The sequence below is a fragment of the Theropithecus gelada genome, chromosome 11 (genome assembly GCF_003255815.1).
Source record: "Theropithecus gelada isolate Dixy chromosome 11, Tgel_1.0, whole genome shotgun sequence".
In the NCBI taxonomy this organism is placed as follows: Eukaryota; Metazoa; Chordata; class Mammalia; order Primates; family Cercopithecidae; genus Theropithecus; species Theropithecus gelada.
The window spans coordinates 81778498-81803746 of record NC_037679.1 but is presented as its reverse complement, the minus strand read 5'-3'; the positions used below and the strand labels follow the sequence as shown (position 1 = coordinate 81803746).

The window sequence follows — 25249 nt, the reverse complement described above, 5'->3', positions numbered from 1 at the left end:
TCTCAAAAAAAAAAAAAAAAAAAAAAAAAAAGAATATTCTTGATGGGCTGGGTGTAGTGGCTCACGCCTGTAATCCCAGCACTTTGGGAGTCCGAGGCGGGCGGATCACCTGAGGTCAGGAGTTCAAGACCAGCCAGGTCAACATGGTGAAACCCTGTCTCTACTAAAAATACAAAAATTAGCCAGGCGTGGTGGCATGTGCCTGTAATCCCAGCTACTCAGGAGGCTGAGGCAGGAAAATCACTTGAACCTAGGAGGCGGAGGTTGTGGTGAGCCAAGATTGTGCCACTGCTCTCTGACCTAGGCAACAGAGCAAGACTCCATCTCAAAAAAAAAAAAATGTTCTTGATGAAGCAGTAAAAATTAATTTTACTAAACCTCAACTTTTGGATCCACAGTTGGCCCCCAGTTTCTGTGGGTTCTGTATTCATGGAATCAACCAACAGTGTATCAAAAATATTCAAGAAAAAAAAAAAATTCCACAAAGTTCTAAAAACCAAACATGAATTTGCTGTATACCAAGTACTACACTGAATCCATGGGGATGAAGTGATTTGCAGGCATTGCGTTATAAGTAACCTAGAGATGATTTAAGGTACATAGGAGGATGTGTGTAGGTGACATGCAAATACGACACCATTTTATATAAAAGACTTGAGCGTCCTCAGATTTTGGTATCCTTGGGGGTCCTGGAACCAGTCCTCCCACAGATATGGAGGGATTACTGTATATCATACTAATGTGAATTCCCATTTGAACACATGCTAATACTAATTAATGGGAAGTACACATAAGGCAGACTGCAAGGAAAAGCATGGACACAGCTGAGCTGTGAGCTGCACTAGCCACCTTTCATGGAATACCATTTTTAGGTCATAAGTCTTTACATGCAGAGAAAATAAGGGGTGGCTTTTTCCTTTTTGTCATGGGACTTTAAAATCAGCACCTCAGACTTCCTTTTCTTCCTTTTCTCTGAGAATCATTTGCCTACTACTGGCTCCACCCCCTTCTCCTCTCTCTGTTCCAGTTGCCTCAGAGGACATTTCTACAGGCAAGAACCTGAAGCTACAGGTCATGTTGCCGTTAGGGGAAATTGCAAGTTCAATCTAGCTAGAATTTAGAGGGCAGAAGGGGTGGTCTGACCAGAGCACGCAGTCGGATTAGGCCATGGTGGAGACTTGTTCGTGGCCAGTTTGTTTGGCTCCTGGCTTCAGGAATGTGGACTGACCAGGAGTTAACCACTGTGAATGCAGACAGCCAGTGGAAACTGTCAATAGGTGCATCATTCAGCATGCTAAGCAGATGTTGCAGAGGCCAGCACTAAATGGAGCATGGTGCAAAAGACAATGCTTGCTTAGGAGATTAGACAGACTTAGAATACATATGTATGTGAGCATTATCTGAATCATCTGTTAATGCAATCAAGCATGGTAAATAAACAGGAAAAAATATTAAGCTGAGATGCACAGAAGAGTTTGGATTAAGTTTCTAGAGCTTACAGTTGTAGTTGATGTTGCAAATACAAACAGCATTCTTGAACTGTAATCAATTGGACGAGACTGGAGGAGATACTGCACTCTGGAAAAAAATTTTTAATTACAGTTATTTTTAATGGGATGGATTACCAAAACAACAGACTTATCATCCATGGAACGGTCATTAAACAATTCAAAGGCAGATCAGAAGGATAATGGGTCAATGACATTGGTGCTTCCCCCTTTAAAGAATGCTTAATCTTTTCTTGAGTTCTTTCATTGCTAAAGATGATAATACATGCAACAGATGCCAGGCTTCAGCCTCCTCATCTCTAGAATAGCCAGTCAATCTCTGGTCCCTTAAATTCTATTTAAGAAATTAATACAAACCGTAGCTGTAAAGTCTCTTGAATGCTACACATGGGAAATTCTGTGTTTGGTATGCAGGACCTTGTTAGTGGCCCATTTCAACCTCCAGACCCAGGGCAGGCTGGCCCCTCTCTGGGAAGGGAGGATGAATCAGGCCGGCTGGAGGAGGGGTGGGGCAGAGCTTTTAGTGGAAAAAGGAGCACACTATGAATTTTGTATTAAGTAGCCTTTTGGGATTTCCTTTTTCTCTCCTCTCTTTAAATCGTTTCCCTCCAAGACTTTCCATGTGGCTAGTTCAGGTAGACATACCAGGAGCTACCTCTTGTTTGAACAAAGGTGGCCCTTCCTTTAAAAGACTAAATGAGGCCAAGGTGGGGGTTCAGAGGGAAAGAGGGCATGGTATGGGTGGTTAAGACAGCTCTGCTTCCTCCAAACCAGAAGGAATCCATTTCTTGGGGTTGTCTTTCCATGTCTTTTCTATCAGTTCTCCAAGGCTGAGGTTGGACACAGGGCCTCCCAGGCCACTTGGCCTACTTTTGGTTTAGGTTAGAAAGACAAAAAGCTGGCTGGCATGTGAGCCACCATGCTTCCTTATCCATGCCTGTGCCAGGCATCATTAATGGATTGCTACATTCATTCTGACTTGGGCCCAGATAAGAGTCTTCTCAAGAATACAAGCCATGACCAATCAGACCTAGCACATTAGATAAAATCAATGCGCCTTACTAGGTCTCAGTCACAGGTTAGAAGAGCAAAAAGCCTATATCTGAACCAACCCAGTTTAGCATGATAAGAGAACATAAAGAGGTCTGGGGCCAAAGTCCTAGCTAAGAAAGAAGTTTCTTTTGCTTGAGAGGCACCTTCCAGTTAAAGGTGTGCTAGGAACCCTCGCCCTCGTAGGAGTTCAGAAATTCTAGATCTTGGCTGGCTCTGATGTTTTCCACTGGAGAGACTCCTAGCCATGTATTAATGAACTGATTCATCTCATAGACTCTAACCCGAGTTTTATCAAGAAAGCCCTTTAAAAAAATCAACTGCTGAAAAACGTACTGGTAAAATTTCTATTTTGCATCATGATATAGGTGAATATAAGTAAAGGAAAAGAGTACCTTTGTAGGGCTTCATCTTCTTGAAGTTCAAATAATTCTGATGGTTTCTTTGAAAAGGTAGGAAAAAAAGGTCAAAAACCGAAAAGTTTATGACTAAATAAACATCTCTCTGAAAATCTATTAGATTAAAAAAACCTAATATACAAGATTATGTTTACATAGAAAAATTATAACATAAATGATTACTTTTCTATGAAAAGATTTCTGCTTGAATGATGGGTCTACTCACATCTGTTCACTCAACAAATATTCACTGAGCACTTACTATATGATAGGCACAATTCTAAGTATATGGATTGCCTGAGTAAATAAAGCAAATGTTCCTGTCCTCCTGGAGCTTGCATGCCTTGGATTTTTATTTTGATTTATTTTTATTTTTGGAGACAGGGTCTAGCTCTGTCACTCAGGCCAGAGTACAGTGGCACAACCACAGCTCACTGCAGCCTCAACCTCCTATACTCAAGCAATCCTCTTGCCTCAGCCTCCCAAGTAGCTGGGACCACAGGTGCACACCGTGGCACCTGGCTAGTTTTTAAAATTTTTGTAGAGATGGAGGTCTCGCTATGTTGCTCAGGCTGGTCTCAAACCCCTGGCCTCAAACAATCCTCCTACCTCGGCCTCCCAAAGTGCTGAGGTTACAGTTATAAGCTACCTTGCCCAGCCCCATATTATATAATTTTTTTTTTTTTTTTTTTGAGACGGAGTCTCGCTCTGTTGCCCAGGCTGGAGTGCAGTGGCACGATCTCGGCTCACTGCAAGCTCCGCCTCCCAGGTTTACGCCATTCTCCTGCCTCAGCCTCCCGAGTAGCTGGGACTACAGGCGCCCGCCACCTCGCCCGGCTAGTTTTTTGTATTTTTTAGTAGAGACGGGGTTTCACCGTGTTAACCAGGATGGTCTCGATCTCTTGACCTCGTGATCCGCCCGTCTCGGCCTCCCAAAGTGCTGGGATTACAGGCTTGAGCCACCGCGCCCGGCCTATATAATTTTTAAAAGGAAAAGACTCCATGAATTTTAAATGAACCATTTGTTAATTCAGTATATATCTATTGGGATTTACAAAGTACTGTGCTAGGTGCTATGTATACATGCAGTTTCTGGCCTCAAGGAACTTTCAGTGTGTACCTTGAACTTACATATAAGTTAAAACATCTGTAAAGGCTGGTTTCTAAAACTCAACCACATATTCTACGTGGCCAAGATAGGTTTCTAACTCCTGTTTCCACTGAAGCACAGTCCATGCTCTTGGTAAATACTTTAAAAATCGTTGTTGAATCAAATGCCAAATGATATAAAAATTGCTAATTAAAAACCTAATGGTGGCCGGGTGCAGTGGCTCACACCTGTAATCCCAGGACTTTGGGAGGCCGAGGTGGGTGAATCACCTAAGCTCAGGAGTTTGAGACCAGTTTGGGCAACATGGCGAAAACCCATCTCCACTAAAAATACTAAAAAAATTAGCCGGGCACAGGTAATTTTTTTTTTTTTTGAGACGCAGTCTCACTCTGTCGCCCAGGCTGGAGTGCAGTGGCGCGATCTCCGCTCACTGCAAGCTCTGCCACCTCCTGGGTTAACGCCATTCTCCTGCCTCAGCCTCCCTAGAAGCTGGGACTACAGGCACCCACCACCACACCCGGCTAATTTTTTTTGTATTTTCAGTAGAGACGGGGTTTCCCCGTGTTCGCCAGGATGGTCTTGATCTCCTGACCTCGTGATCCGCCCACCTCGGCCTCCCAAAGTGCTGGGATTACAGGCATGAGCCACCGTGCCTGGCCAGGTAATTTTTTGAAAGTAGCTGGGACTACAGGTGTCCCAGCTACTCTGGAGACTGAGGCACGAGAATCACTTAAGCCGGGGAGGTGGAGGCTGTAGTGAACTGAGATCATGCCATTGCTCTAACAAACAAACAAACAAAACTCTAATATCATGTTAATTACACTATTTGTTTACAAATAGATTTTGTTCCCCCAAGAATATCTGCCTAGGTGGATATAGGAATTATAGACTCTACCTTAAGTTCTGCCTGAAAATTCAGAAGAAATGATACAGAAGATCTGGATTTGCTGAATCCTATCTTAAATTTTAGATGTTAATGATGCTATTTCTGAAAAACTGACATTATGCGCTTCCTGGTGTGATCCTTTGAAAGTAACACATCACCTATACAGTATTCTCGCCAAAAGCACATAACCTGAATCAAATAACAGGAAACATTAGCAGACCCAAAATGAAACATTTTATAAACCGGCTGGCCTGTGCTCTTCAAAAACATCAATAAATCAGGGTATGCAGGGGTAGAGGAAAGGAGTTGGGAGAGGCATCGAATATTGTATCATCCCAAAATATTTCCTCTAATAATTACAAAAGGAAAAATAGCAACTATGGAGTAGACAAACAGACAACACCTTAACCAAGTTATCTAAATTAACATCAACTATGAGGGCAAAGGGACTTCATGTGCCTCCAAATGTCATACCCTGAGGAGGGCACAATACAACTTATGCAGTATGATGTTAAAAATAAGTAATTTGAATCTTATCATGAGGCAGTATTAGACAAGCCCAAATTGGAGGGCAGCTTATGAAACAGCTGGATTATACTCTTCAAAAATGTCAATATCATAAAAGACAAGAAAAAGTCACAGAACTGTTGTAGATTAAAACAGACTAGAGGCCAAGCGTGGTGGCTCACGCCTGTAATCCCAGCACTTTGGGAGGTTGAGGTAGAAGGAACATATGAGGCCAGGAGTTCGAGACCAGCCCAGCCAACATGGTGAAAACTTATCTCTACTAAAAATACAAAAATTAGCTAGGCATGGTGGCGGGCACCTGTAATCCCAGCTACTCGGGAGGCTGAGACATGAGACTCGCTTGAACCCAGGAGGTGGGGGTTGCAGTGAGCTGAGATTGCACCACTGCACTCCAGCCTGGGCAATGGAGCCAGACTGTGTCAGAAAAAAAAAAGCAGACTAGAGACATGACCAACAAATGCAAAGCATAGTCCTAGACAAGATCCTAGACCTGGGGGAGAAAACTGCTATAAAAAACATTATTAGGACAATTGGTATAACTGTAAAATGGACCATAAATTCAATTATATCACCATTAAATTTCTGATTTTTATAATTATATTATGGTTGGATAAGAGAAAATCCTGTTCTTGGGAAATACACCCTTAAAATATTCAGGGGGCAAAGGGGGATGCCACATGTGATTTACTCTTCAATGGTTTAGAAAAATATTATGTGTATCAATTATAGAGGAGAGATGAAGCAAATATGACAAAATGTTAAAAATTCATGGATATGGGTAAAAGGTATATATAGGAATTTTTTTTACTATTTTTGCACTTTTCTGTACATTTTAAATTATTTCAAAACAAAAACTTAACCACATGATTTTGAATAAAAGAAGAGGCCATTTCTTTCATATAAGACAGCATCGGAAATCATCAATTGAAAGGTAAAACAGCTACCAAATATGTAAACAAAAAGCAAGCAACCTCAGGCCAGGCGTGGTGGAACACCTGAGGTCGGGAGTTTGAGACCAGCTTGGCCAACATGGTGAAACCCCATCTCTACTAAAAATACAAAAATTAGCTGGGCATAGTGGCGCACGCCTGTAATCCCAGCTACTCGGGAGCTGAGGAGGGAGAATCTCTTGAACCTCAGCAGAGGCTGCCATGAGCTGAGATCGCGCCACTGTACTCCAGACTGGGTGACAGAGTAAAACTCTGTATCCAAAAAAAAAAAAAAAGTAAACAATCTCTTTAAAACTTATCAGATAACAGAGGGTAATAAAATGAACAAAAGTTCCAGACAGGCACAGTGGTTTATGCCTGTAATCCCAGCACTTTGGGAAATTGAGGTGGGAAGATCATTTGAGGCCTGGAGTTGGAGACCAGCCCAGCCAACATAGTGAGAGACCCTGTCTCTACAAAACAAACAAACAAACAAACAAAACATTAGCCACACATGGTGATGCACATGTGTAGTCCCGGCTACTCAGGAGGCTGAGGTGGGGAGGATTGCTTGAACCTAGGAGTTCAAGTCTGCAGTAAGCCATGATTGCGCCATTGCACTTGCCAGGGTGACAGAGTGAGACTCTGTCTGTAAAAAACAAACAAAAGAGGCCAGGTGCAGTGGCTCACGCCTGTAATCCCAGCACGTTGGGAGGCTGAGGCAGGAGGATCATGAGGTCAGGAGTTCGAGGCTAGCCTGACCAACATGGTGAAACCCCGTCTCTACCAAAAATACAAAAATCAGCCGGGCGTGGTAGCGGGCACCTGTAATCCCAGCTACTCAGGAGGCTGACAGGAGAATCGCTTGTACCCAGGAGGCGGAGGTTGTAGTGAGCAGAGATTGCGCCATTGCACTCCAGCCAGGGCAACAGATCAAGATTCTGTCTCAAAAACAAAACAAAACAAAACAAAGTTCCTTCTTTGAAGAGTCTGTGCTCCTAATTAGAAGGCTGTTATCATGTGGGATAAATATTTAGCCTTTGAGAAGAAGTCATCGGTGCATACTCAACTCTTGGGCAGCAAGTACTTACTTCACCAGGTTTTGTTGAAGGGCATAGCCATTTTTCCAACAACATGTCCCAGACTTTTTCCAAATTAATTTCATTGACTTCAGCTATTTCTTTAGCTGCTGCATGAATATCTAAGATATTCAAAATAAAGAATTAAAAGAAAAACTCAAGTTTTAAATACTTATATTGAATACTTACATGTGTATGTGTATATATGCGCATGCATACACATAAGTATGTTTAAGCATATACATATATAAGTACATGTACATATATACATAAAACTGGGAATCAAAATAATAGCTTTTCTTGGACAACAAAAAAATAGTTTTGTCCTCACCAGGATAATCTGTGCCAGACGAATTCTGAATTCTTTGATTGATGCTAGGATGTTCGTAGAGACTGACAATGAGATGTGCTGGCTTTCCGATCACTCTTAAATATTCCTCAGTGTTCAGCTTGTGGGCTATAAGCACAGCTTCTGTGCCTGATCGCCGGTACTGGATATGAAGCTTCTTCAACAAAGCCTCGGCTTTTTCACGTTTTTCATCCTTTTAAACAATTCCAAGCAAAAAGAAACTCTTACTTTATAAGTCTCAGTTGAAGCCAAGCATCCATTTTTATCAATCACAATCCCTCCCTTCCTCAGTTATGTTCCTAAGCATCTACATAAAGCCTTGGTCTTCCTTCTCCATTTTAGGCATCAGGGCAGCATGAGAAGGTAAAATAAGCTAGTACAATTTAATTAGGAAGAAGAGAAGCCACCAATCTGATAGTTCAGACACACCTGCGATGGGATATTCTGCAGCCATCTCTCAGCTAAATAAAGGCAGAACTTCAAAGCAGACATCTTGAAGGAACCTAAAAAAATAAATAAATAAAGATTTACAGGCAAATCTTAATCTTTTCAAGAAAATGTATTGTGGTCAAATTAGCAACCTTTTAAAAATTACAAAAATGCATACTCATGGCTGGGTGCAGTGGCTCACATTTGTAATCCCAGCACTTTGGGAGGCCAAGGCAAGTGGATCGCCTGAGGTCAGGAGTTGGAGACCAGCCTGGCCAACATGGAGAAACCCTGTCTCTACTAAAAATACAAAAATTAGCTGGGCATGGTCGCACACGCCTGTAGTCCCAGCTACTCGGGAGGCTGAGGCAGGAGAAGCACTTGAACACAGGAGGCAGAGGTTGCAGTGAGCCGAGATCACGCCACTGCACTCCAGCCTGGGCGACAGAGCAAGACTCCGTCAAAAAAAAAGAAAAAAAAAAAGGCCGGGTGCGGTGGCTCACGCCTGTAATCCCAGCACTTTGGGAGGCCAAGACAGACGGATCACGAAGTCAGGAGATCGAGACCAGCCTGGCTAACACGGTGAAACCCCGTCTCTACTAAAATACAAAAAAAATTAGCCGGGCGAGGTGGAGGGCGCCTGTAGTCCCAGCTACTCGGGAGGCTGAGGCAGGAGAATGGCATGAACCCAGGAGGCGGAGCTTACAGTGAGCCAAGATCTCGCCACCGCACTCCAGCCTGGGCGACAGAGCAAGACTCTGTCTCAAAAAAAAAAAAAAAAGCCGACAGAGGCTTCCATTCCTAGTCTCTACATTCTTATATGCCTTCCAGGAGTTTTCTATGTGTGTGTGTCAGTCTGTGTTCACACATGTTTGCATGTGCATCTTAACCCTAATGGGTAATACCATACATATTCTAGTACAATTTGCTATTCTCACTTCATATCTTCGATATCTTTCCAAATCAGCCCCATAATATTTCGTTCTATGAACACACCCTATTTTCTAACCAGTTCCTGACTTGAGCATTCTTTTAAAAGTCATTTTCAACTTTTGTTACAACCAAAAATGTAGCAGTAAGTGCCTGTGCTTGTGCACCTGTCTGGTTATGTGAGACTATCTAAAGATTCCTCATTGAAAGTGTGATTGGGCCAGGTGTGGTGGCTCACACCTGTAATCCCAGCACTTTGGGAGGCCGAGGCGGGTGGATCACGAGGTCAAGAGATTGAGATCATCTTGGCCAACATGGCGAAACCCCGTCTCTATTAAAAACACAAAAATCAGCTGGGCATGGTGGCGCGCACCTGTAGTCCCAGCTACTCGGGAGACTGAGGCAGGAGAATCACTTGAACCCGGGAGGTGGAGGTTGCAGTGAGCCGAGATCACGCCACTACACTCCGGCCTGGTGACAGAGCAAGACTCCGTCTCAAAAAAAAAAAAAGAAAAAGAAAGTGTGACTGGATATTAGGAAGTACCCATCACTGCTTATTCCTAGCAAAGGTCACACCCCAAAGAAGGCACAAGGACAAGTTGGAAAGTGCCTGCCTCCTTGCCCGTGAGCGTTTCAGCATTCACCACAGTGAAGAGAGCAGGCACATACATTTCAAAACTACCATCCTGCTTCTTCTTGAAGATGCAAAAGGAGTACTTTTTTTTTTCTTTTTACTACAATTTTAAAAGAAGACCTCTTACCTTCGGGGATATCCTGGGCAAGGCTGATGGCAATAGCTACAGCCCACTCTGGGTTGACTATAGAGAGTAAGTAGGATTCAATGGTCTGCGTGATCTTAGTTATTTCCTTGTTAATCAATGTTGAGGATTTAGTTTGTGTTAACTTCAGGAGCTTTGGCTTCAGTTTTTTTTCAAAAACATGTTTTGCTGTAGACACGTAGAGAGTGTCCAGAGAGAACTTCAAAGAAAAGAAGGTTATGGCTGAAGCACATATTCACATATAAGGTTTTACATGAAAGCAGCAGAAAAATCTACACAGGGTCAGAATTAATTACAGGATACAGAAATGTCTTACAATGTTTTAAGCCATTACCTTCATTAATTTAGAAATTAAGAGCAATGTTGGGAAAGATTCTTCACTGAGTTCTGTAGCTAGAAAGGAAACAAGGAGAGTATGATTTGCTTAAGAAAAAAAAATTGGCTATCCAGTAAAATTCATAAAAAGTTAATGAACACATACAGAGAATTTTCCAGAAGTTCTGTGCTGTGCCAAAGAATATCAGGTGAAAAGGCAGTCTAGTTTGGGCAGCTGATGGCAAAGTTATGACATGTTCCAACATATACTGATATTCCAGATCCACAGGAGGAGAAATTCTTCTGTATGACTTCAAATGTTTCAGAACACTCAACGCCTATATTAAAATAAAACACTTTTGTCCAGTAAGAGTAACCCAATCCTAAACTGTCATAAAATCATCTAACACTATACCATCAAAAGTTTCCATTCCTGAGACCATCTTGTTTTCAGAAAGAGGATCAAAACCTTTTCTAGTATTCCCTTTAACGTTATTCATCTAAACTATAATGTATTACAATCATTAAAGGAATCCTATGAGCAGAAACCACTGGTGCCCTGTTGCTGGTAGGATGTTTTGTAAATGAGAGCTTGACAGTTGATTATCTGCTCTTCAAATAATTTGAGATATAATTCAAAATACTTGATTTCATTTTAAATATAGAGGCTACAGATCTAAATTAATTCTCTACACTCTTATTTTTCTTATGTTTATATTTTCTATTAGGAAACTTTGTATAATCTTTTGAATTGATATATTTTCTTATATAATAAGTCTTATTAAAATATTAAAATATTTCTAAAATATTAATTTCTAAAATCAAATTAAAAAGTATAAAAGCCACTATGACCAAAATTCAGAAACGATGAAGAAGTTAATGAAAGTAATGAGACACAATTGAGTAGGTCTTGGACCTACTCATTAATACACAAATCTGACCTAACTCTCAGCTCCATGGCCTTTTTCACTTCCTACATGGCAAATGTTGCCTTAACTCTTCACAATTAGTTCTGTAGTGACTTCATACTCTTCAACAGCAGGAGAGGTTATTTAAATCACCTCAAAACAGCAAAAACAGGATGAAGATAAGTGATAAAATAGGAATGTCATGAAAATCTTTTCCCTTTTTTAAAGATTTGTAAAGATTTTTAAAAACCTAAAATAAACCACAGAGTTTAAAAGGAATTCAGTGGATAATCTGGAAAGGCCCTGAATAATGATATGATTTATGATCCAATTAAAAGCAGAAAGATGATTTTTACATCTTTGATATATTTGTTATACCTGATTAATATTAATATTGGTTATCTTTTCATCAGCTCGTTCTATAACTTTCAGGACAACTTCAATCATTTCATAGTCATAAGGATCCAACTGTATAAAAACAAAAATGTATCAAAACTTGATAAGACTTTGCCATGTTGAAGTTTTATTCAATTACAATCATCAGCACAGATTACAAATATAAAAACATCATTGCACTACAATGTTAAATTAATTACTCCCTTAAAAATGAGCTACAACCGGCCAGATGTGGTGGCTCACACCTGTAATCCTAGCACTTTGGGAAGCCGAGGCCGGCAGATCACGAGGTCAGGAGATTGAGACCATTCTGGCTAACACGGTGAAACCCCATCTCTACTAAAAAATACAAAAAAAAATTAGCCAGGCATGGTGGCAGGCACCTGTTGACCCAGCTACTCAGGAGGCTAAGGCAGAATGGTGTGAACCCAGGAGCGTGAACCCGGGAGGCGCAGCCTGCAGTTAAACGAGATCGTGCCACTGCACTCCAGCCTGGGCAACAGAGTGAGACTCCGTCTCAAAAAATAATAATAATAATAATAAAAATAAAAAAATAAAGAGCTACAATTTTCTCACCTCTAAAATTACCTGTGAGGATAAACATACATGCTAAAAAAGGTCTCAAAGGCTGTTTTTAAAAGCTGCACAAGGCAGTATTAATAAAGAAGGATGCTCTTGCCTGTAATTCCAGCACTTTGGGAGGCCAAGGCGGGTGGTCAAGAGTTCAAGACCAGCCTGGCCAATGCAGTGAAACCCCATCTCTACCAAAAATACAAAAATTAGCTGGGTGTGGTGGCATGCACCTGTAGTCCCAGCTACCTGGGAGGCTGAGGCAGGAGAATCGCTTGAACCTGGGAAGTGGAGGTTACAGTGAGCTGAGATCATGCCACTGGCTCTCCAGCCTGAACAAAAGAACCAGACTCTGTCTCAAAAATAAGAAGGAAGTTCTTAAGATACTAAAAACATAGAAAGGGTAGGGATATGGTCAAAATTTTATAAGATTTTGAAATTAAAGTTCCATTTCTTCCATTTACAATGGGATAAATTAGAACAGAAAGAAACTGATGCTTTTCTTAGAAATGACACGAGTAAAACTGTGGGCCTCCAAGCAAGTTTCTCAAAGGATTCTGTTTTAGCTCTAACTATATACTATAGTGCAAGAATTAATTGTGTGGCATATGTACATATACTAACATAAAAAGAAAGGATGTCAGGCTGGGTACAGTGGCTCATGCCTGTAATCCCAACACTTTGGGAGGCTAAGGCACACGGATCACCTGAGGTCAGGCATTTGAGACCAGCCTGGCCAACATGGTGAAATCCTATCTCTACTAAAAATACAAAAAGTAGCCAGCGTAGTGGTGCATGCCTGTAGTACCAACTACTCAGGAGGCAGAGGCAGGAGAATCGCTTGAACCCAGGAGGCAGAGGATGCAGTGAGCCAAGATCATGCCATTGCACTCCAGCCTGGACAACGGAGTGAGATTTCATCTCAAAAAAACAAAACAAAACAACAACAACAAAAAACAGTCTTCTCTTTGTTCTTTGTTTCTTTCTACCCATACACAATTACTTTTTCTCTTTTTATTTTATTTTTGAGACAGTCTTGCTCTGTCACCCAGGCTGGAGTGCAGTGGTGTAATAACAACTCACTGCAGCCTTGACTTCCTGGGCTCAAGTAATCCTCTCCGCTTCAGCTTCCCAAATAGCTGGGATTACAGGCACATACCATTAGGCCCACCTAATTTAAAAAAATTTTTTGTAGTGACAAGTTCTTACTATGTTCCTCAAGCTGGCCTATTTTTAAAATGCCAACAAAAGTCATGTGAAAAACAACACTGAACAAAGTGGGAAGATGAAATACTATACCTAGAAAATTTGAGCAATCTGTGTAATTTTGGGCTGAATTACAAGCAAAATATAAAACTGAAATATTTATTTCAGGCTTAAAATCTTATTTCCAAGCTGGGCACAGTGGCTCATGCCTGTAATTCCAGCACTTTGGGAGGCCAAGGCAGGTGGATCACTTGAGGTCAGGAGTTCATGACAAGCCTGACCAACATGGTGAAACCATATCACTCCTAAATACAAAAAATTAGCTGGATGTGGTGGCGCATGCCTGTAATCCCAGCTACTTGGGAAGCTGAGGCAGGAGAACTCGGGAGGCAGAGTTTGCAGGGAGCCGAGACTGCGCCATTAGACTCCAGCCTGGACAACAACAGCAAAACTCCATCTCAAAAAAAAAAAATTTATTTCCCTGCCATTCACCGTCATTGCTCCATTAAACTACCCCCTGACCAAACATTCCAATTCTCAGATCAGAAGATCTCCTAAACAAATACTCAGCTATATACTATACCAGGTATAGTCCCTGTAGTTCCAGCTACTCGGGAAGCTGAAGCAAGAGGATCACCTGAGCCCAGGAGTTAGAGGCCAACCTGCGCAAAATAGCGAGACCCCCTTCTCTTAAAAAAAATAAAAAAATCTAGGCCGGGCGCGGTGGCTCAAGCCTGTAATCCCAGCACTTTGGGAGGCCGAGACGGGCGGATCACGAGGTCAGGAGATCGAGACCATCCTGGCGAACACGGTGAAACCCCGTCTCTACTAAAAAATACAAAAAACTAGCCGGGCGAAGTGGCGGGCGCCTGTGGTCCCAGCTACTCGGGAGGCTGAGGCAGGAGAATGGCGTAAACCTGGGAGGCGGAGCTTGCAGTGAGCTGAGATCCGGCCACTGCACTCCAGCCTGGGCGACAGAGCCAGACTCAGTCTCAAAAAAAAAAAAATAAAAAAAAAAAAAAATAAAAAAATCAGACAAAAGTATAAAAACATGTATGAAGATATTAATTACAACCATTTATAATAATAAAATCTACCCAGCCAGGACAACATAGTGAGATTCATCTTCACAAAAAATTTTTAAAAAATTAAAAAATTTTAAAAACAATTTAAAAAAAAATACTGCCATAAAATTATGGTGGCATGCACCTATAGTCCCAGCTACCTGGGAGGCTGAGGTAGAAGGACCAGTTGAGCCCAGGAAGTCAAGGCTGCCATGAGCCATGTTCACAACACTGCACTCCAGCCTAGGTGACAGTGAGACCCTATCTCAAAACAAAAACAAAAACAAAAAAACAATTTAAATGTCTATCCACAAAAGGCTGGTTAAATACAGCATGTTTTATCCATATAATGGAATAATAGTTATGCATCTGTCAAAAATGATGTTTCACTAGGCCTGGTGGCTCACCTCTGTATTCCTAGTACTTCAGGAGGCCAAGGTGGGAGGATCGCTTGAGGCCAGTAGTTTGAAAACAGCCTGGACAACATGGTGAAATCCCGTCTCTACTAAAAATATAAAAATGAACCAGGCATGATGGTGCACACCTGTAATCCCAGCTACTTGGGAGGCTGAGGCTGGACTATCACTTGAGCCCAGGACATAGAGGCTGTAGTGAGTCACATTCATACCACTGCACTCCAGCCTGGGCAACAGAGCAAGACCTTGTCTCAAAAAAAAAAAGAAAAAAGACATTTCCGGCAGGATAGTGAAAAAGAAATTGTTTCTTTTGAGATAGATGTATATGTACTGACATATAATGACAATATGTTAAGTGAAAAAAGAGGGTCACAGAATAGTATATTTAGTGTAAGATAGTTACTACACCACATTATTAACATTTTTATCTCTAGGGATTGGGGTTATAGGAAAATTGCCTGTTCTGATTTATACATTTCTTTCTAGCTCATACAAATTCAAAGAATGTGTAAGGTTTTCAAAAATCTGGGGAAGAAAAGCTACTTCTATTTTGAAAAATGGGAAAATTATATTTAACTGTGTTAAAAATATAGAAATCAAGAGAATATTTCAAATTAAAAGTTGATAAAAATATAGACTTATACATCCAATTTGTTATTAACGTATCTAATTATTGAGGGTGGGAGGGATAACTGAGATGACCCAACTCATTTCACTGTGTGTCTACCTTATGTAGTATCCCACTAAGACTGATGACCAAATCTTTTGTGCTCGTCAGTAAAGGAACCATCTCAAGGGCTTTGACCAGGAGTTTGGGATGCCGCTGCTTTGCAGAGTCCGTGCTTGCATCTCCCTGGCCTTGGCTGGCATTCGTGTTGTGGAGCAGTGTTTCAATGAAGAGCTGAAGAGCTGCATCGCAGTCCAACTGAAATGTGCTAAAAGAAGCATTCAATACATACCAATCTCCCTAACTGCAGGCATTTCCATGCAACGTATCTGACAAAACACCTGGGTACATGCTTCCATTGTCGAAATTTAACCTTGTCATTGTCCAGTCTCAAAATCAGATAAACTACCTGTCATCAAAGCTAATTATTGCCTTTTAAAAATCAGATATTAGGCCACGCACGGTGACTCACATCTGTAATCCCAGCACTTTGGGAGGCCGAGGTGAGCAGATCATGAGGTCAGGAGTTTGAGACCAGCCTGGCCAACATAGTGAAACCTCATCTCTACTAAAAATACAAAAATTAGCCAGGCATGGTGGTGCACACCTGTAGACCTAGCTACTTGGGAGGCTGAGGCAGGAGAATCGCTTGAACCTGGAAGGCAGAAGTGGTGAGAAAAGGTCGTGCCACTGCACTCCAGCTTGGGCAACAGAGCGAGACTCCATCTCAAAAAAAATAAAAAATAAATCCGATATTATTCCTGGTGGGTGTGTAAACTGTTATAACATTGGAGAGATATCTGTAATAAAATTGAAAATATTTATGCTCTTTAGGATAACAATGCAACATTTACAAATTTCACCTAAGTAGAAAAGGATACGTTAGTAAGGATGTCCCCTGGAACAACTCTTTGTAATAATTAAAAGCTGAAAACAATTTATACCTATAAGTGCCTACACATCAAAACAGTAGAAAAAATTCACAAACAACCTAACAATACATCTTAAAGACCTAGAAAAGGAAGAGCCAAACACAAAATTAGTAAAAGAAGCAATAAAGATCAGAGCAGAAATAAATGAAATTGAAACAAAAACAATACCAAGGATCAACAAAACAAAAAGTTGGATTTTTTTTGTTTTTTTGAGACAGGGTCTCATTCTGTTCTCCAGGCTGAAGTGCAGTGGCATGATCAAGGCTCACTGCAGTCTCAACCTCCTGGGCTCAAGCAATCCTCCCACTTCAACCTCTCAAGTAGCTGGAACTACAAGCACGCACCACAATACTCAACGAATTTTTTTAGTTTTGTAGAGATGGGGCTCTCACTCTGTCACTAAGGCTGGTCTCCATCTCCTGGCCTCAAGCAATCCTCCTGCCTTGGCCCCTCAAAGTGTTGCGATTATAGGCGTTAGCCACCATCCCCAGCCAAAAAGCTGTTTTTTAAAAAAAAGATTTAAAAAAAAAAGCAGGCCGGCACGGTGGTTCATGCCTGTAATCCCAGCACTTTGGGAGGCCAAGGCAGACAGATCATTTAAGGTCAGGAGTTGGGAGCCCAGCCTGACCAATATGGTGAAACCCCATCTCTACTAAAAATACAAAAATTGCCGGGCGCGGTGGCTCACGCCTGTAATCCCAGCACTTTGGGAGGCCAAGGCGGGCGGATCACAAGGTCAGGAGATCGAGACCACGGTGAAACCCCGTCTCTACTAAAAATACAAAAAATTAGCCGGGCGCGGTGGCGGGCGCCTGTAGTCCCAGCTACTCAGGAGGCTGAGGCAGGAGAATGGCGTGAACCCGGGAGGTGGAGCTTGCAGTGAGCCGAGATCGCGCCACTGCACTCCAGCCTGGGCGACAGAGCGAGACTCCGTCTCAAAAAAAAAAAAAAAAAAAAATACAAAAATTAGGCCAGGCATGGTGGCTCACGCCTGTAATCCTAGCACTTTGGGAGGTCCAGACGGGTGGATTGCCTGAACTCAGGAGTTCAAGACCAGCCTGGATAACACGGTGAAACCCCATCTCTACTAAAATACAAAAAATTAACCCGGTGTGGTGGCGTGTGCCTGTAATCCCAGCTACTCAAGAGGCTGAGGCAGGAGAATCGCTTGAACCCAGGAGGTGGAAGTTGCAGTGAGACGAGATTGCGCCACTGCACTCCAGCCTGGGTGACAGAGCAAGACTCCATCTCAAAAAAAAAAACAAAAAAAGAATCTGGTTACTATAGACAAAATAACAATTGAAATGCCTTTTTAGACCCTATTAATAAGACAATGATAGTTTAATTTGCTATACAGAGTAACCAAAATAGCAATAAAAGGCTTAAGTACCACCATTTTCAAGTCACTCTCTGATATTCTAAAGGTTATCTAAATTTATTCAGGTAGACTGCCTGAGGCAGAGGTGTCACTATCATATGAATACAAATCATCAATGCCACATAAGTAGAATAATTATGAAATGAACTTGACATTATAGCTATTTAAATTTCAAAAAAGTATCCTGCACCATAAAACATCACAGAAGAATCTAGCAGAAGTCCAAATTAATAAAAAAAGATAAGAGTGTGCGTATCCTATTCTGGATTTATAGCACTCTAAACTGAAGAATGACATAGTTTTGTTACTTCAAACTACTCTTTAAGTCAGTGCTCCTTCAAGCTATGGGCAGTCTACAGTCCTTGACTTGCAGGTACAGGATGGTGACAGCCACGGTCTTTCCCCACTGTCCACAGAGACAAAGAACTAGATGCCTGCCTGGTGCAGGAAATGTACCAAGCAGTTTCATTCTCAATAACTCAGATTCCATTCATCTGTTACAAATCAGATGGGGGTTATAGCACCCATAAGATTTTAGAAGCAGTCATTAATAATTTGACCTTGAGCAGGTCATGTACTATGGGTTTGTTTTCTCATATATCGACTGGCAACATATGCAATAAGAACTGTAAAAATTAAATGAGGTGACATATCTGAAAGCATTCTGAAACCAGAAAACAAGTCCTTCTATTTACTAGATAGAAACATCTGAGTTATAAATTACATATCATTTATCCCTACTCATCAAAGTAAGCTGAATCTATAAATAACACATTTTATCTTAGTTCTAAAAATTCTTGTTCAGGCGCAGTGGCTCACCCCTATAATCCCAGTACTTTGGGAGGCTGAGGTGGGTGGATCACTTAAGGTCAGGAGTTCGACAACAGCCTGGCCAACATGGTGAAACCCCGTCTCTACTAAAAATATAAAAATTAGCCAGGCGCAGTGGTGTACACCTGTAATCCCAGCTACTTGGGAGGCTGAGGCCAGAGAATCACTTAAAGGTGGAGGTTGCAGTGAGCTGAGATTGCGCCACTGCATTCCAGCCTGGGTGACAGAGCGAGACTCCGTATCAAATAAATAAGTATAAAAATAAGAATTTTTATAAATATTTCAATAGGAAATTAGAAATTCTCCCTAAATCAAACTTTTCATTAATTTTTAAGATTACTTTGCTCCCTAGCTAATCTGATTTAGAAGTTTATTACTCAGAAGAATATTCTCCAACTTTTCTGATCATAGGAATCATCTGAGCTCCTATTAGAGACCAGCAATTCTGAGGCCCCGGTCCAGACCCACTGAGTCAGAACTGCAGAGAGACCCAGAAACCTGCATGTGAAAGTTAGTGCCCTAGACGATGCTTAACAGGAGACAAGTTTGGGAAACACTAAATGGTGAATTTAAATGGTGATATCATAAGAGACTCTAATCTGACTTCATATTTACTCAGTTTTGGAATGAGCAAAAGAAAATATCAGAGGTCCATGGACCTTGTAAAATAATCATCGTTATTACTGTGTTCTTGCAATAAGGATTACCATTTTGTTAACAGCAAAAATACCATTAATGTTTAAAGAATTACCTGCAATATTCCAGAATGAGGCTTGTGTCCATATCTATATTCTCCACAAGAGCTTTAATGAGGTCTTTCTTGGTGAGAAAATGTTGCCTGAAAACTGGTTGAAAAGAAATCTAGAAATAAAAAGAACAAAACAAACCAAAAAAATCCTCTACACTGAAATGTATCAGAGTAAGGGCAACACGATGACTTGCCTTCTTAGTATCCTTTTTAAAAAGAAACATTTGTCTATAGCTCCTCCAACTTCACACTACCCAACCCAGCCATCATTCTGAGATTTTAGGTGTACTTGGGTCTGAAACTCCTTAGTCATCCTAACCATTGCCTCTTCATCTGAAAAGTTTGATTGTTAATGTCAACAGAACACCAGTTCCATTACTGCAGAAGAATTAAGCTTCAAAACATATAGCATTTCTGTACTGGTTACCTTCCTGATAAGTCAACTGTTTGCAAGTAAAATGTCTTATATTTTTGGTAAAGAAAACAGGGTTTTGGCTAATGCCTATAATCCCAGCACTGGAGGCGGAGGCAGGTGGATCACTTGAGGTCAGGAGTTCGAGACCAGCCTGGCCAACATGGAAACTCTGTCTCTACAAAAAATACAAAACAATTAGCTGGGTATGGTGGTGCATGCCTGTAGTCCCAGCTACTCAGGAGGCTAAGTTGGGAGGATCACTTGGGCCCTAGAGGTCGAGGCTGCAGTGAGCCATGATAATGCCACTGCACTCCAGCCTGGGTGACAGAGTGAGATTCTGTCTCAAAAAAAAGAAAAGAAAAAGAAAACTGGGTTTTGCTTGTCTGTTCTTTTTTTTTTTTTTTTTTTGAGACAGAGTCTCACTGTTGCCCAGGCTGGAGTGCAGTGGCACGATCTCGGCTCACTGCAACATCCGCCTCCTGGGTTCACGCCATTCTCCTGTCAGCCTCCCGAGTAGCTGGGATTACAGGCACCCGCCACTACGCCCAGCTAATTTTTTTTTTTTTGTATTTTTAGTAGAGACAGGGTTTCACCATGTTGGCCAGGATGGTCTCAATCTCCTGACCTCGTGATCTGCCTGCCTTGGCCTCCCAAAATGCTGGGATTACAGGCATGAGCCACCGCACCCGCCCTGCCTGTCCTTTCACAGTGTCAAAAATAAAGGCCAAGGCTGGGCGCGGTGGCTCACGCTTGTAATCCTAGCACTTTGGGAGGCCGAGGTGGGCGGATCACGAGGTCAAGAGATGGAGACCATCCTGGCCAACATGGTGAAACCCTGTCTCTACTAAAATACAAAAAATTAGATGGGCGTGGTGGTGCATGCCCGTAGTCCCAGCTACTCGGGAGGCTAAGGCAGGGGAATTACTTGAACCCGGGAGGTGGATGTTGCAGTGAGCTGAGATCACACCACTGCACTCCAGCCTGGCAAAAGAGCAAGACTCCGTCTCAAAAATAAAAATAAAAAAATAAAAAAATAAAGGCCATTTACTTTCCCCCTTCTGGGAGTTCTTAAAGCATGGTATAGCTGTATATACATTTTAATATTATCTTTAAATAACAGCAGCAGAAAACAAAAGTATGAGGCTAAAGGCTAGGCCCGAAATAGCATAATGTCAATTGATACTAGATATATACCTACAAATGAGAAAGTTAAGCAGCTGAAAATGTCAGGCCCCTTTTAATTTTCTTAAAAATACAGAAAAAAGGAAATGAGGCAAAAAGTTGCTTATTTCTTTGAAAGCACCTATGTGTGTACTTAATAAAATGTATGAGGCAGTACACATACACTGTCTTCCCAAAAGTAAAGGACAAGATCTTTGTTTTAAATTTTCCAAGTGGGTAATTATCAGAATTGATGACAGCAGTACAAAGAATACTCACACCAAGTTTACCAAGACGAATGCCCCACTGGGCATCAGTACTGAGTTCATGGAACTTAAGCCCCATTTCTATGTCCTGATAGAGACTTGCCAGCTCAGAGCCCACCAGAGATATTGCCTAAAAAATTAAAATAGAATTAAAGTTCAATCATAAGTAGAATATATTCTTAAAACACCTTTTAGATGAAACCCAACAACAAAAATCATAACTTTCTTTGTGATAACCATGTAGAATGTTACATATTATTTTGTACACAGTCGTTACTTCTTATGTAATATTTAGGTAATTCAGCTTTTCGTATAATGCTATACATTTAGCCTGGCTTTCCTTTATAATAAAAGGCCAAATTTTAGTTATCTTGCAAGAAAATCCCCATAAAAGGCAAATTTTAACACAATATCTAAGAGAAGTTTTCTATCTATTAAACTTATCCTACAAAAATAAACTGATTCATGGATCTAGGGTTTCAACTAAACCAAAATAAGATTTGAGGTTCTAAGGGTGTACACAGATTTTAAGAAATTAAAAAACCGTAATTCTTTGGGTTGAACAATGCTTATAATTTGCATATACAGGCAACAGTATGTCACCAGTCAAGCAGAAGTTGGTAGAAATCACAAGTTAGCTCAACATTTATTCTACTAAATCTTTACAACCAGGTGGCAAAGCCAACTTCATTTCTCCCCTCAAATCCTGAATACTTCAAGAATTGAAGATGTGCTTCGTTAGGGCATACCAAGATTTTGTCGTAATTCTGCCATGCTTTATCTATGAGCTTCCAGAGATTTTCAAACACATCTTTTTGAGGTAAGAGAGTGCAGTAACCCAACGCCAGGTCAAGATCTACCAAGCGACAATTAAATACCTATGGGAAGAAAGCAGCAAAAGAAGCAAATTCTTCACAATCAAAACAGAATTAACTTTGTTTACAAAGGGCAGAAATACAAATAGGAAGAATTTTAATTTATAATTTAAAAAACTTTTTAAAGAAAAAAACAGAATTAAGTGTCTTGAGGTTTATCACTAAATTGAATTATATACACTATGAAAGAACAAGTATTTCATGAAAAGTTATAGTAAAATAGTTCTAATATGTTTGCTTATGTTTAACGTCCTTTATCACTATCCAAAGAGTAAGGAAAGCAACTACAAGTTCTATAGGGCACTGAAATATTTAGGGGTAAAGAGCCATAAGGTATGTAACTTATTCCTAAATAGAAAAAATACATACAAAATATCAAATGATTTTATATATAAATAGAAAAAGAGAGAAAGAGAGAGCATGCCAGAAAATGATAAAGCAATAAAGGGTATACCAGAGATCTTTGTACTATTCTTTTTTTTTTTTTTTTTTTTTTTTTTGAGACGGAGTCTCGCTCTGTCGCCCAGGCTGGAGTGCAGTGGCCGGATCTCAGCTCACTGCAAGCTCCGCCTCCCGGGTTCACGCCATTCTCCGGCCTCATCCTCCCGAGTAGCTGGGACTATAGGCGCCCGCCGCCTCGCCCGGCTAGTTTTTTGTATTTCTTAGTAGAGACGGGGTTTCACCGTGTTCGCCAGGATGGTCTCGATCTCCTGACCTCGTGATCCACCCGTCTCGGCCTCCCAAAGTGCTGGGATTACAGGCTTGAGCCACCGCGCCCGGCTTTTATTCTCATTTCTACTCGGTTCCACACTTCCTTCTCCCAGAGGCAACCATTAAACTATTCTACCACCATTGCTTAGTCTGTCCTGTTCTTAAACTTTATATGTACAATCTTTTCTACCCATTCTTCTATTGATGGACATTTGGGTTGTTTCTAATTTTTTGGCTGTTATGAAGGCCACTGAGAACATTCTTATTCAAATCATTTAATGACTATGTATTCCTCAATTTTGTTGATGTAACTTGATTTATTCAACCAGTATCTATCTTACAGATGGCAATTTAGGATGTTTATATATTGCTATTTGTTTATATATACAAGATAGGTGTATGTTTAACTGTATAAGAAATTGTCAATTTTCCTAAGCAGTTGTCCAATTTTATACCATCACCAGGAGTATATGACACTTCCAGTTATTCTACATTCTTGACACCATTTAGTCTGGTNGCCTCCCAAAGTGCTGGGATTACAGGCTTGAGCCACCGCGCCCGGCCTTTGTACTATTCTTAAGATTTTCCTGAAACTTTGAAATTATCTCCAAACAAAAAATTTTGGGCCAGGTGCGGTGGTTCATGCCTGTAATCCCAGCACTTTGGGAGGCCGAGGCGGGTGGATCACGAGGTCAGGAGATCGAGACCATCTTGGTCAACACGGTGAAACCCCGTCTCTACTAAAAATACAAAAAATTAGCCAGGCATGGTGGCAGGCGCCCGTACTAGGGAGGCTGAGGCAGGAGAACGGCATGAACCCAGGAGGCGTAGCTTGCAGTGAGCCAAGATCGTGCCACTTCATTCCAGCCTGGACAAGAGTGCGAGATTCTATTTCAAAAAAAAAAAATTGGGGGACCTGGGCACAATATCATGCCTGTACTTCCAGCATTTCAGGAGACCAAGGTGGAAGGATTGTTTGAGGCCAAGAGTCCAAGACCAGTCTGGGCAACACAGTGAGACCTCTCTCTACAAAAACTTCAAAAATTAGCCAGGCATGGGGGCGCACCAGCAGCCCCAGATACACAGGAGGCTGAGCAGCAGGAGGGCTGCTTGAGCTCATGAGTTCAAGGCTGCAGTAAGCTATGATGGTGCCTCTGCACTGCAGCCTAGACAGAGTGAGACCCTGTCTCCAAAAAAATACCAAAATTTTTTTAAAGAAGTAATCTGACAAATGAAAATTAAATGCCTGATGCAACTATATTTTCATCAAGTCTATTCGAATCTTTTAAAAAATAAAGGGTAATGGAAAATTAGGATTTCTGGAATAGAAGTAAGTAAAAGGATCATTGCAATGCTTTAATCTGTAATATAAATAACTACAGAGTGGGGCACAGTTGCTCATGCCTGTAATCTCAGTAACTCGGGAGCCTGAGGCAGGAGGATCGCTTGGGCCCAGAAGTTCAAGGCTGCAGCAAGCTATGATCATACTACTGCACTCCAGCCTGGGTGACAGAGAAAAACCTCATCTCTAAAAAATAAATAAATATAAATATAAGTAACTAAAATCAGGAGATGACAGTGGACAAGACGGACTACTATTTCATAAAAGCTCCATAGCATGTCAATTACCATAATAAAAATACAACTGATTAGCTATAATATAGTTTCTTGAAGTTTTTGAATAGTAAAACACTACTGTACTGAATCATAAACTATTGAGTCATATGCAGTTAACCAAGGTAAAAGGCAAAAAAACCCAAAATTTTTACCAAGAACAAATACTTACTTTGTGCAGTAGTGTTGTAGCATTTTCCCTGATAAATATAACAGCTTTTTCTTTCAATTCCATAACAACATGCCTTGATTTAACTAATGCAGTCTCTCCAAATAACTTTCAGAAAAGAACAAAAAAATATTTAGGTCTAGTTCTAGGTATCATTCTGAAAATTTTTTCAAATATTAAGGAACTTTGAAAATTCATCATTATATCCAAAAAGTATCAGAATTTAACCTACAGTGATAGAAAGTTGTGTCTGGGGGTGGGGGATTGACTGGGAGGGAGCAAAGAGGAAGCATTAAAAATACCCTAAGTCGCGGCCGGGCGCGGTGGCTCAAGCCTGTAATCCCAGCACTTTGGGAGGCCGAGACAGGCGGATCACGAGGTCAGGAGATCGAGACCATCCTGGCTAACACGGTGAAACCCCGTCTCTACTAAAAAATACAAAAAACTAGCCGGGCGAGGCGGCGGGCACCTGTAGTCCCAGCTACTCGGGAGGCTGAGGCAGGAGAATGGCGTGAATCCGGGAGGCGGAGCTTGCAGTGAGCTGAGATCCGGCCACTGCACTCCAGCCTGGGCGACAGAGTGAGACTCCGTCTCAAAAAAAAAAAAAAAAAAAAAAAAAAAAAAAAAAAAC

The 25249-nt window shown here is 41.2% G+C and overlaps 1 protein-coding gene across 1 annotated transcript in view; it reads right to left on the bottom strand.

The window, feature by feature from the left end:
* KNTC1 (kinetochore associated 1) overlaps positions 1 to 25249 on the bottom strand; it is a 102031-nt gene that overhangs the window by 14174 nt on the left and 62608 nt on the right. The window contains exons 40-53 of the mRNA XM_025402053.1: positions 24622 to 24726; positions 21999 to 22127; positions 21263 to 21379; positions 19411 to 19520; positions 15579 to 15786; positions 11578 to 11667; positions 10458 to 10629; positions 10311 to 10369; positions 9959 to 10175; positions 8268 to 8341; positions 7821 to 8031; positions 7502 to 7611; positions 2954 to 3000; positions 1500 to 1578 (exon numbers count right to left, since the gene is read on the bottom strand). Of these exons, the coding sequence (XP_025257838.1) occupies positions 1500 to 1578; positions 2954 to 3000; positions 7502 to 7611; positions 7821 to 8031; positions 8268 to 8341; positions 9959 to 10175; positions 10311 to 10369; positions 10458 to 10629; positions 11578 to 11667; positions 15579 to 15786; positions 19411 to 19520; positions 21263 to 21379; positions 21999 to 22127; positions 24622 to 24726 (1728 nt within the window). The remainder of the gene's footprint in view (positions 1 to 1499; positions 1579 to 2953; positions 3001 to 7501; positions 7612 to 7820; positions 8032 to 8267; positions 8342 to 9958; positions 10176 to 10310; positions 10370 to 10457; positions 10630 to 11577; positions 11668 to 15578; positions 15787 to 19410; positions 19521 to 21262; positions 21380 to 21998; positions 22128 to 24621; positions 24727 to 25249) is intronic.